Here is a 13,057-nt window from a genome sequence, read left to right on the forward strand (position 1 = left end):
TCCACTGTCAGGTCAAGGAGTACATGCTTCAGGGTATATTGTGGATTGGCACTTCGGGATGTGGTTTCTCCTTTTCTAAATAGGGTTTTTTAAATGGAAGCTAACATGTTTATCCTATACTATCAATTGCATGGTTAGCATTTGGGTACTGGGCCATGAAGAGCTACCTCTAAACTGATCAGGAAGAAAGCATTTCACTCATTTGACAAATATCTTTGAATTTACTTTGATACTGTTCTGGTGGCTAGGAATATATCAATGAGTAAAGAAGAGTCCTTGCCCTCACAGAGCTTACATTCCAGTAGAGAAGACAGGCCATAGCCAAGTTCATGTATGAGATCCCAGAGGGTGTTAAGTGCTGTGGTTGTGGCTCACGATTAGATAGGCCGGTCGGAGAAGAACTGAAGAAAGCACAGGGCTGAGTGCTATGGTTATAATGGCTGAGGGAAAGCAAGTTCCATGGGCTTGACATTGAGGCAAGAACATGCCTTGTGTGTTTAAGGAACAGCAAGGAGCACAGCGTGGCTGAAGCACAGGGAGTGAGTGGAGGGGAGATGAGGTCAGGGAGGAGTGAGGGCCCGATGATGTGAAACAGTTGTAATGACATCTACTCAGAGCACCCTGGGGCCATGGGTGGATTTTGAGCTCTGGCTGTGGTTTGAGAATTGATTGTTGAGGGTAAGAGTAGAAATTGAAATAAAACTTGTGAAAAATGATGGCTACTTGGATAAAGTTGAAAGTTAAGGTGGTAAGAAATGGTCAAATCCTGGATGCATTTTGAAAGCAGAGTTGACGGGAGTTGCTGATATCTATTATTGAAACATGCTTGACTTGAAGCTGAATGCAATAATTGGACAAGGCTCTGGAGTGTATGGTTTTATGTGAGAAAGTTACATCATGTTAGGAAGTTATTCTTGTTATTGCATGTCTGGAAAGAAGGAAGTTTGCTAACACTGGGCAGCCATGAGGTAGAATGCGGTGAGCAGCTATTATTCATCATCTATTCCTTCTTGTTATGGCCACTGGGCTCCTCTATATGGGAACTACTCTCCACCCAGTTTCTGATTCTGATTGAGCACATGATCCAGGAATGGCCAGTGGGCTGCATGTTCTGGACACAATGTTTGCTTAGGAAAAGGGATGTAATACAATCAGGGCCAATGCCATGCCTTCCTGGATATTTGCTGGAATCATTAGGTAGGAGTTAAGCTTCCCCTCTGAGATCACAGATATGAGCAATTTGCAGGTGATCTTGGCTACCCCATGGAAAGAGTCTGCCTGATAATGGAGCCAACATATAAGAGACCAGAGTCAAGAGGGAGAGATGATATCCTGATGGCATTGTGTGAGCTCCTGAATCCAGCTAAGCCCAGATCCAGCTGCATCTCAGGGTTTCCGGTTTAGTAGATGAAAATGTCTTCTTTTCTTTCTCCTTTTTCCCGGGAACTAATCTAGGTGGGATTTCTATCACTTGCAACATGGGATAATATCTGGTCAGTATATGCAGGTATAATGAGATATTTCTATACTGACTCGGAAATAGCGGCTGCCTCAAGTCTTCCAAGGGCTCCCTACTGTGCCAGCTATCCTGGTCCCTTCTTTGGGACCTCTCTCTGGACCTCCCCACAATACAACAATGAAAGGGTTAATACCTGACGCAGCAGGGGGCCTGCTTCAGCAATATGGTCAGTTCCTGCTAATTGGTTGGCGCCAGGCAGATTGTGAAAAGTTTTAATATCACTCAAAGTACCATCCAAAATAATTCAGAGGGATATAAAACTCTGTGCCCATTGTGAGCATATTCTACTCACTCGCACACTCCCTGATATGCTTGTATTACAATAGCTTGGTTACCTTTCCTCAAACTCTTCATCCACATGCACATCTTCTGTGTCCTTTGCAGTTTTTATTACTTTTTCCTAGAATTTTATTTTTTATTACCCGTTATTGAACTCCTACGCCACCTTTTACAACTCAGCTCTGATAATCCAAGTCCAAGACATAAAATGTCACCACTGAGAGTAGCAAATAGTAACTACTTCTGTGAAGAGGGAGGAGAATCAAAGCTGAACCATTTAAAATTTCTTTTTTTTTTCCTTAAAATCATGAGATAGAGCACACACAGAAAATGCATGAGACAAATATGTTTAGCTAATGCATAGACATAAAGACAATACTCGTTAAGAGAACCACGTAGGTGAGTAATTTTTTTTTTTTTTTTTTGAGACAGAGTCTCTCTCTGTCACCAGGCGGGAGTGCAGTGGCACAGTCTTGGCTCACTGCAACCTCTGCCTTCCAGGTTTAAGCGATTCTCCTGCCTCAGCCTTCTGAGTAGCTGGGACTACAAGCACACGCCACCATGCCCACTAATTTTTGTATCTTTCAGTAAAGACAGGGTTTCACCATGTTGGCCAGGATGGTCTCAATTTTCTGACCTCGTGATCCACCCGCCTTGGCTTCCCAAAGTGCTGGGATTACAGGTGTGAGCCACCGTGCCCGTCCTACATGAGTAATTAGAATATTGCCAATCTCAGTCACAAGCGCTATCTTCCGTCTACCAGTAACCTTGACTTTTGTGGTCACCAGCTCTTGCTTTTCTTTATACGTTCCTAAACAATATAGTTTAATCTTGCCTGTTTTTGAAACTCATATAATCGTAGAGTAGATATAGTTTATGCCTGGCTTCTTTCATTTAATAAGGTTCATTTTTAGACTTGTTTGAAGCTGTATCTCATCCATTTTCATTACTGCATAAAATTACATTAAAAAATACCACAATTTATTAAATTATCCTACTGTTGAAGGACATTGGGTTGTTTCTAATTTGGGTCCATCATGAACAATATTGATAAGAAATCGTCTTGTAAATGTCTCCTGGAATATGCGTGCATGGATTTCTCCAGGTTTCATACCCAAGAATGGAAAACCTGAGTCATGGGTTTATGTATCTTCAACTCTTCTAGGTAAATTTAAGCGGTTTTCCTAAACACAGTCATGCTCTGCATGATAACATTTCTGTCAATAACAGACCACATAGAAGATGGTGTGCCATAAGATTATAAGGAGCTGAAAAATTCCTGTTGCCTAGTGATGTCATAGCCAACAAAAAGTGGTAGCACAAGTCATTACTCCCATGTCTGTGGTGATGCTGGTGTAAAGAAACTTATGGGGCTGCCAGTCATATAAAAGTAGAACATGTACAATTATGTATAGTACATAATACTTGATGATGAAAATAAGTGAATGTTACTGGTTTATATATTTACAATATCATATTTTTATTATTAAAGTATACTCCTTCTACTTTTTTTTAAAGTTAATCGTAAAGCAGCCTCAAGCAGGTCTTCCAGGAGGTATTCCAGAAGAGGGCATTGTTATCATAGGAGATTACAGCTCCATGAGTGCTACTGCCCCTAAGACCTTCCAGTGGGACGAGATGTGGAGAAAGAAGATGGTGATATTGATGATCCTGACTCTGTGTAGGCCTAGGATAATATGTATGTTTGTATTTTAGTTTTTAACAAAAAAGTTAAAAAAATTAATAGGAAAAAGCTTGTAGAATAAGGATATAAAGAAAATACTTTTGTACAGCCTGTACAATGTTCTTGTGTTTTAAGCTAAGTATTATTATGGAGTAAAAAAGTTAAAAGAAATTAAAAGGTTTATAAAGTAAAATAGTTACAGTAAACTAAGGTTATCACTGAAGAAATAAAAATACTTTTAAAAAATTTAGTGTAGCCTAACTGTACAGTGTTTATAAAGTCTACAGGAAGCGTACAGTAATGTCCTAGGCCTTCACATTCACTCACCACTCATTCACTGATTCACCAGAGCAACTTCCAGTCTCACAAGCTTCATTCATGGTAAGTGCCTTACAAAGGCATACCATTTTTAACTTTTATACCATATTTTTACTGTATCTTTTCTTTTCTTTCTTTTTTCTTTTTTTTGAGATGGAGTCACACTGTCTTCCAGGCTGGAGCACAGTGGTGCGATTTTTGGCTTACTGCAACCTCCGACTACTGGGTTTAAACAATTCTCCTGCCTCAGCCTCCCGAGTAGCTGGGACTACAGGTGACAGCCACCACACCCGGCTAATTTTTTGTATTTTTAGTAGAGACGGGGTTTCCCCATATTAGCCAGGATGGTCTCAATCTCCTGACCTCGTGATCCGCCCTCCTTGGCCTCCCAAAGTGCTGGGATTACAGGTGTGAGCCACCCACCCGGCCTACTGTACCTTTTCTATATTTAGATACACAAATGTGTTACAATTGCCTATAGTATTCAGTACAGTAACATGTTGTACAGGTTTGTAGCCTAGGAGCAACAGGCTATAGGTGATGCAGCCCAGATGTGTAGTAGGCTATACCATCTAGGTCTGTGTAAATGCACCCTATGATGTTTGCAGTGACAAAATCGCCCAAAGACACATTTCTCAGAATATATCTCCGTTGTTAAGCTACACATGACTGAAGTTGTACCAATTTACACTCTCTTTAATGGGAATTCCTGTTTTCTCCATCTTTGTCATCACTTGATATTTCTTAGACTCTAACATTTTTGCAGATCGAATAGATGTGTGGTGGTATTTCACTGTGATTTTAGTTTGCATGTCCCTAATTACTAATTAGGTTGTGCATACTTTTATATGCTTATTGGTTATTCAGATTTTCTTTTTTGTGGAGTGCCTCTTCCAGTCTCTTGCCATTTTTTTTCTATTGTGTTATCTATTTTGCATTGATTTGTAGAAGTTAATAAAAATATCCTCTGAATATTATTTTGTTGAATATAAGTGTTTTAAATATTTTCTTCCATTCTATACTTTGCCTTTTCATTCCTGATATATATTTTAATAAACTGATGTTCTAGATATTAATGTAGTCAAATTTATCACTTTTCCTTATTCTATGGTCATGTAGATATTTTCCTCTATTATCTTCTAACAGCTTTATAGATTTGCCTTTCACATTTAGGTATACTTGAAATTGATTTTTGAGTACAGTTTTAGGTGGGGGTCTAATTTTTTTTCTTTTTCTTCTGAAAACACAATAATCCTAGCACCACTTATAGGAAGACTATCTTTTCCTCACTCTGTGTTATCCCATCTTTACCATATATGAAGGGTCCATATATAAGCTTGGGTCTGCTTCCTTTTGTAATTGATTCTCAGCTAAATTGTATTATCGTCTGAAAACATACATATACTTTTAATCCCTTGAACATTGTTTGAATTTTATTCTATGGCCAGGCATACGGACTATTTTTGTAAATGTGCCCTATGTACTTGTATTTGTACCCTTTTGGTAACCTTAGGTTTTGTGTGGCTTTCTGTAAACAGAATTTATTTGAATTTTTTAAAATCTTGACTGACACTCTTTTACCCAGAGTCCATTTAAATTTAATGTAATTTATGAATATTTTTGTTTTTGAATATACTACTTTACTCTGTCTTTTCTATTTGTTTCTTTTATTCTGTATGTCTCTATATCCCGGGTTTTTTTAAATTATTATTATACTTTAAGTTTTAGGATACATGAGCACAACGTGCAGGTTTGTTACATATGTATACATGTGCCATGTTGGTGTGCTGCACCCATTAACTTGTCATTTACATTAGGTATATCTCCTAATGCTATCCCTCCCCCCTCCCCCCACCCCACAACAGTCCCCGTTGTGTGGTGTTCCCCTTCCTGTGTCCATGTGTTCTTATTGTTCAATTCCCACCTATGAGTGAGAATATGCGGTGTTTGGTTTTTTTTTGTCCTTGCGATAGTTTGCTGAGAATGATGGTTTCCAGCTTCATCCATGTCCCTGCAAAGGACATGAACTCATCATTTTTTATGGCTGCATAGTATTCCATGGTGTATATGTGCCACATTTTCTTAATCCAGTCTATCATTGTTGGACATTTGGGTTGGTTCCAAGTCTTTGCTATTGTGAATAGTGCCGCAATAAACATACGTGTGCATGTGTCTTTATAGCAGCATGATTTATAATCCTTTGGGTATATACCTAGTAATGGGATGGCTGGGTCAAATGGTATTTCTAGTTCTAGATCCCTGAGGAATTGCCACACCGACTTCCACAATGGTTGAACTAGTTTACAGTCCCACCAACAGTGTAAAAGTGTTCCTATTTCTCCACATCCTCTCCAGCACCTGTTGTTTCCTGACTTTTTAATGATCGCCATTCTAACTGTTGTGAGATGATATCTCATTGTGGTTTTGATTTGCATTTCTCTGATGGCCAGTGATGATGAGCATTTTTTCATGTTTTTTGGCTGCATAAATGTCTTCTTTTGAGAAGTGTCTGTTCATATCCTTTGCCCACTTTTTGATGGGTTTTTTTTTATCTTGTAAATTTGTTTGAGTTCATTGTAGATTCTGGATATTAGCCCTTTGTCAGATGAGTAGGTTGCAAAAATTTTCTCCCATCCTGTAGGTTTCTGTTCACTCTGATGGTGGTTTCTTTTGCTGTGCAGAAGCTCTTTAGTTTAATTAGATCCCATTTGTCAATTTTGGCTTTTGTTGCCATTGCTTTTGGTGTTTTAGATATGAAGTTCTTGCCCATGCCTATGTCCTGAATGGTTTTGCCTAGGTTTTCTTCTAGGGTTTTTATGGTTTTAGGTCTAACATGTAAGTCTTTAATCCATCTTGAATTAATTTTTGTATAAGGTGTAAGGAAGGGATCCAGTTTCAGCTTTCTACATATGGCTAGCCAGTTTTCCCAACACCATTTATTAAATAGGGAATCCTTTCTCCATTTCTTGTTTTTGTCAGGTTTGTCAAAGATCAGATAGTTGTAGATATGCGGCATTATTTCTGAGGGCTCTGTTCTGTTCCATTGGTCTATATCTCTGTTTTGGTACCAGTACCATGCTGTTTTGGTTACTGTAGCCTTATAATATAGTTTGAAGTCAGGTAGCGTGATGCCTCCAGCTTTGTTATACACCAATAACAGACAAACAGAGAGCCAAATCATGAGTGAACTCCCATTCACAATTGCTTCAAAGAGAATAAAATACCTAGGAATGCAACTTACGAGGGATGTGAAGGACCTCTTCAAGGAGAACTACAAACCACTGCTCAATGAAATAAAAGAGGATACAAACAAATGGAAGAATACTCCATGCTCATGGGTAGGAAGAATCAATATCTTGAAAATGGCCATACTGCCCAAGGTAATTTATAGATTCAATGCCATCCCCATCAAGCTACCAATGACTTTCTTCTCAGAATTGGAAAAAACTACTTTAAAGTACATACGGAACCAAAAAAGAGCCCACATTGCCAAGTCAATCCTAATCCTGTTTTTTTTTAACCTTACTTTTTTGATTGGCTAATTGTTTCTTAGCATAGTTCCCCCTTGTCCTGCTTTGGAAATGATATACTCTATTTCTGATTTGTTACTGGCAACCCTAATAATTAAGTCATTCATTCTTAAGTTACACAGTCTAATGATAATAAAAACCTTTACTTATTTTTACTTTTTAGCATTAGGAGAAATACCTAATGTAGATGACGGGTTGATGGGTGCAGCAAACCAACATGGCACATGTATACCTATGTAACAAACATGTACATTGTGCACATGTACCCTAGAATTTAAAGTATAATTTTAAAAAAAGAAAAAAAAGGAATTGTCTTTTTAATTTATTTGTAAACCTTCAGGCTGTGTTCAGCTCCAGACTGAAGATCTGTCTTATTTTGCATCCCTAACACTTAGGAAAGTGACTTCACTTTTGTCTTAAGCAAATGCTCCAGCACACCAGGGCTCTGCTGATACCTACTATTCTGTGTTAAGTGGATGTTCTGAATGTTATTTGCCATCTGTGTCTATGTGTTATGCAGTTTAACGGTATAAAAAGTTAGGGCGGTGTTTATGGTGGAGGCATATTTTTGAGAACTTGCGGGTTCCAGATATTTGTACAGTCAGCATCATTATCCTGTCTCTTATCTCCCTTCAGTGCTAAGGTATCCTCACATTCTGGGCCAGAGAGATTCTAGTTTTATCTCTCGTGGGTGGGGTTGAGAAGGTAGCTCTGGCTCTCAGGTTGGCTCCCATGGAAATCTAGTTTCTACCTTGTAATTGTACCACCAGGTGAACTTGGAAACTGGCTCTAGTGAAATTTTCAAAAGATAATCTTGCATTTGGATACGTTTCCAAAAACTCCGTGTCATGCAAGATGTGTATATTGCATCCCTTTTCCAATGTTTCCCATTACAATTTAGGAAATGCATTTGTGTAGGAAAAATGAGAAATGGATTAGTTTCCCTGGGATGCTGTAACAAATTACCAGAAACTAGGTAGATCACAATAATAGAAATTTATTCTCTTACACTTCTGAGGCTAGATGTCTAAAATCAAGGTATTGGCAGAGCCATGTTCCCTCTGAAGCCCGCAGGTGAGAACCGTTGCCTTCCATGCCTCCTCCTAGCTTCAGCAATCCTTGCCATTCCTTGGCCTGCACATGTATCTCTCCGATTTCTTCCTGTGTCTCCATACAGCTGTCTTTTCTCTGTGTGTGTTTTTTTCTGCATCTTCCCATGGTATTCTCCTCTCTGTGTGTCTCTGTTCAAATTCCCCTCATATTTTAACAACACCAGTCATTGGATTAGGGCTCACCTTCATCTGAATTTGTTTACATCTGCAAAAACCCTAATGTCAAATAAGGTCACAATCACAGGTACTATTGGTTAGAACTTCAACATACCCTTTTAGAGAACATTATTCAACCCAAAGCATAATTCAGCATAAAGTTGAATTATGTTCCTATGTTTAGGGAGCATAATTCAACTCAAAGTAAAAATACTTTTGAGAATAGTATCATCTACTTTAATAGAACCAGTCTGATGGTTTGGCACACTTAATTCTTTCACATATCATTGTAAAAATAAACCTGTGCCCAAACCCTCTGTCCACTTAGCTGTCTTATAAACACTTGGGCTAGTATCTCAGATGGCTTTTTCATCATCCACATGGGATTTAGACGTTGAAGAAGCTGCACAGTCAGTATCTGTGCTCCTGCGTTCAGTGGTACGAGAGAGGATGAGTTATTTGGTTGAACTCATCTTTTAGAATAAATCAGGCATTCAGAGAATAGCTGATTTGAGATGGCTTGGTACCTCTGCTATCCCATCATCATCTTATTAACCTGCATCTGTGGATGCTGCCACTCCCAGTAAGCATCTTGAAAGCCTCTTTGACTTCTGATGGGCTAATAGTGACAGAAAAGGGAGAGCACTGCCTTGGCAAATCTGTATTCTTGAGGCATGTGAAATGTATCAGCCACTGTGCTTTGTAATTATACAAATGGAAAATCTTATGAAATGATCAAATATATAGACAATAAATTGGCTATATATTTGAATCTTTGTGATTGTGGCTGGGAATGGGCCAAGAGTTAATGGAAGATCATGATTGTCATTACAATCCCTATGTCCTATGTTGTCATAGGGAGTCTTTGCTTTTCTTCATCTCAAAATCTGCAACATGCCTTTGGCCTAAATAAACTCCTCTGACAATGCTTACTCCATTCAGTTCATACAATTAATCTTTTGGGGGCTTAACTCCTATTTTATCTCTTGTTCTTGGAGCAGTGCCCATCATATAGTACGTAATTAATAACATTTGCAGGATGAATGAAAGAAACTACTGGCCATAACTTTTATCTACTGGAACATCATTCTCATGATTATGCTTTTTCTTCTGATTATATTAACTATGGAGTTCTGGATGCCAGGTAATGTAAAAACTCTCCTACTTAATGTCTGATTATGAGATGTGAACAGACTCTGGAATGTATTCAAAACCTGCCTCTTTAGCTACACAACAGAAAGGTCCAGCCATTTCAGCCTCAGAAAAGAGTGTTTTTCCCATATAAATGGGGCAGGCACCATTAAGTTCTACAACATGAGATGCGAAGTCTATAGAAAGCATTCATTTTCTTCCCTTCCCACCAATTTTACAAGTGAGGAAATTGAAGTTAAGAGGGGAAAGACTTTAGCCCTGGTCAGCCAGACAATTGGTGGAAAAGTTAGGATTCCAACTGGCATTTCCAGATCCCAGAACAGTGCTCTTTCCTGCTCCACCCAGCCTCAATCTCAAACTGAAAAATATCAGGATCCCAGAAAGTGAGGGGTAAGTGACTCATGATACAGGTCAGCATCACAGAAATAAGAGAAAAATAAAATGATGCTTTATGATATAACGCTGGTGTGGACATACATTTAAAAATATTAATTTTAATGGATATCTCAAAGGCTTTTCATGACATAGGCCACAGGTGTTACCCTGGGTCAGAGCAGTTGTCCGACAGCTCTCACATGCAGTCATGCAAAATCCTAAATAATATTGCCAATCTCTATATGGTGCTTCACAGAGGACTACCTTGGACCTTCAGTAATGTTCTTGTTCTATGTCTTTGGAAGTTCTGGTCCTGAGAAGTTTGTCTCAGTAAATATAATCTGATTACAATAAAAATAAAAGGACAAGGGATATTTTCTGGAGAGTAAGAGAACCCATGATCTGATATTGAAATTCAGAAGGGAAATCACAGTGGAAGTGCTCTTAGCTTCTGACTCCTTTTTGTGTATGATGGCTTTTTCAAAGGTGGTTACCAGCTGCATTCCCTGCCCAGTTCTGACATTGTGACCAGTGGCATGCATTGGTGAGGCTGTAGCTGGGTGTGATCTGCAATGGGAAAGAGTTAACACAGAGCAGAAGGACGCATCGTAACTGAACATATCCAGGCTGGAGTGTTCTCACTAGGGCCCAGGGGCAATCAGCTCCATACTGGTGGCTTCATCTTCATTTTGTATTGAGCTAGATGTCCTCATGTTGACTCTATCACTAAGGCCTCTAGTGACACTCTCATAGGACGGTGGGAATGATGTGGCAGATGCAGTTTCAGATTTGTCTGGGAGTACACAATTTTCATTTGCTGTGAATGCAACAAAACCTTCATCTGGGAGTGATGCAGCCTCCTCCTCAACTCTGGGCACACATGGGGTGTTAGAGAGTGCCATGGAGCGGTGTAGCACATAGCTCCGATAGGCCTTTTGAATGACAGTGGCTGAAATGTCTTCTTGCTTCCATCGGAGAGTGGTTGCTATTGGTTCATAGGATGATTTTGAAAGATTAGTTGCCATAAACTTCTCCTCCATATTTGCCTTCAGAGAATCCAACTCCCCGGATTCTCCTAGGACATTCTTGGTGAAAGCAAAAAGGATGTCCAAGCAGTGGATCTTATCTCCAGGGACCAAAGGCAGGTCCATCTGGATCAGTATATTTCGATTGGGTTTTGGGATTCTCAGGGGACCAGAGAGAGTGTCTGCAAAGTCCGAGAGAGCAGAAAAGGTAATAAACTGAGTGGCCTCTGGGTCAAACTTCTCCCAGGTCTCATAGAACATGTCAAAGTCGTCCTCACTCAGGGGCTCGGTGCTCTCCTCCGTGGCCACATTGAAGTTCTCCAGAATCACTGCAATGTACATGTTGACCACGATGAGGAAGGAGATGATGATGTAGGTGGTGAAGAAGATGATGCCTACGGCTGGGCTCCCACAGTCCCCTCTGGTGCCATTGCTGTTGGGCAGATTGGGGTCACAGTAGGGGGGCCCAGTGTTGAGGATGGGGCTGAGGAGGCCATCCCAGCCGGCCGACGTGGTGATCTGGAAGAGGCACAGCATGCTGTTGGCGAAGGTCTGGAAGTTGAACATGTCGTCGATGCCAGCCTCCCACCTCACATGGGGAAAGCTGGACATACCGAAGATGGAGTAGATGAACATGACAAGGAATAGCAACAGCCCGATGTTGAAGAGGGCAGGCAGGGACATCATGAGGGCAAAGAGCAGTGTGCGGATCCCCTTGGCCGCTCGGATCAGTCTGAGGATGCGGCCAATTCGGGCCAGGCGGATGACTCTGAAGAGCGTCGGGGAGAAGTAACTTTGAAGTGACTTAAGAATTGCAGAAAAAATCAGGCCTTTAAAAGAAGGAAGAAATTATCTAATTAGTATCTCCAGCCATGAGATGTGACAAAGTTGGCTGTGATGGCACTCTGCTTTGCTTGGTATAGACTGTCACTTGGGCATCCACATTTGAGGACTCTGGGCCCTCAGAGCCTGGCATGGTAGGTAGCACAAAGTAGGGGCTCAGTAAATGCCCATTGCATAAGTCCTCTCTTCCTCATCAGTCTTACCCTTCCTACCATGTTATCTTTGCCTCCACCTAGAATATCCTCTTGGTCAACCTCCACAGTCAAAAACTTATCTTCTGCAGCCAAGTTCAGCTGGAAGTGACTGCAGTTTATTCCACAGGCTCACAGTCTTTGGCCTGTTTTTGCCTATGACACAGACCCTGCTCCTCCCTGACACTGCAGCCTTTGGGTCATGCCCTTTCCTCCACCCTGGTCCTGTGCTCTGTGAAGGCCAGGACCCCTTATGATTCCTCTCCCTACCTCCTACTGTGAAGATTGACTCTGTTTCTGGCACCCGGTCCTGTGGCTAATTGTACGGAGCCTGGTGTTAATTACAAGGGGGCCTGAGGATTTGGGCAACTGGGATTTGAATGACCAGCTGTCTGCACAATGCCTTAATTTGTTTTTTTTTTTTTTTTTTTTTTCGGTTCCAGCTGTTTTTGAACTTTATGTTAGGGCCTGGAGATAGTTTTTCTTGGGGGAGTCAGTTACTGCCCCCAACTCCAACTATGAACAAAGTTGGAAATATAAAGAATGTATATGTCCCTCTATATGATGTCTAACTTGAAGATGTTTGATTTTTGGTCTTGGGGACCTGGGGAGCCCTATTTGTACCAAAGGCCTTCACCAAAGATGAGGCAAGGCCTTTAGGTAAGAGAGGGTTCAACATCTCACAGGAAAAATGGTGAGGGATGTAGCAGCAAGCTCTCGCTCCTTGCCAGGTTCCCTGGGCCCTCTCCCCTACTTGGCCTTTGTTGTTATGCACATGGGTCACAATATTGTGTTGGAAAGAGGAAGAAAGTAGAAGGGGACTTGGGAAATAATTATAATTTTGGATTATAAAATCTTTGTGGAAGACCTTCT

At 40.5% G+C, this 13,057-nt stretch overlaps 1 protein-coding gene across 3 annotated transcripts in view; it reads right to left on the reverse strand.

Moving 5' to 3' along the window:
* Positions 1-10,766: 10,766 nt before the first annotated feature.
* SCN10A (sodium voltage-gated channel alpha subunit 10) overlaps positions 10,767-13,057 on the reverse strand; it is a 98,076-nt gene continuing 95,785 nt past the window's right edge. For all 3 annotated transcript variants that reach the window (XM_008951544.3, XM_008951543.3, XM_008951542.3), the window contains one exon: positions 10,767-11,980. In XM_008951544.3, the coding sequence (XP_008949792.2) occupies positions 10,767-11,980 (1,214 nt within the window). The remainder of the gene's footprint in view (positions 11,981-13,057) is intronic.

Source organism: Pan paniscus, chromosome 2, assembly GCF_029289425.2.
Source record: "Pan paniscus chromosome 2, NHGRI_mPanPan1-v2.0_pri, whole genome shotgun sequence".
NCBI classification, from domain to species: Eukaryota; Metazoa; Chordata; class Mammalia; order Primates; family Hominidae; genus Pan; species Pan paniscus.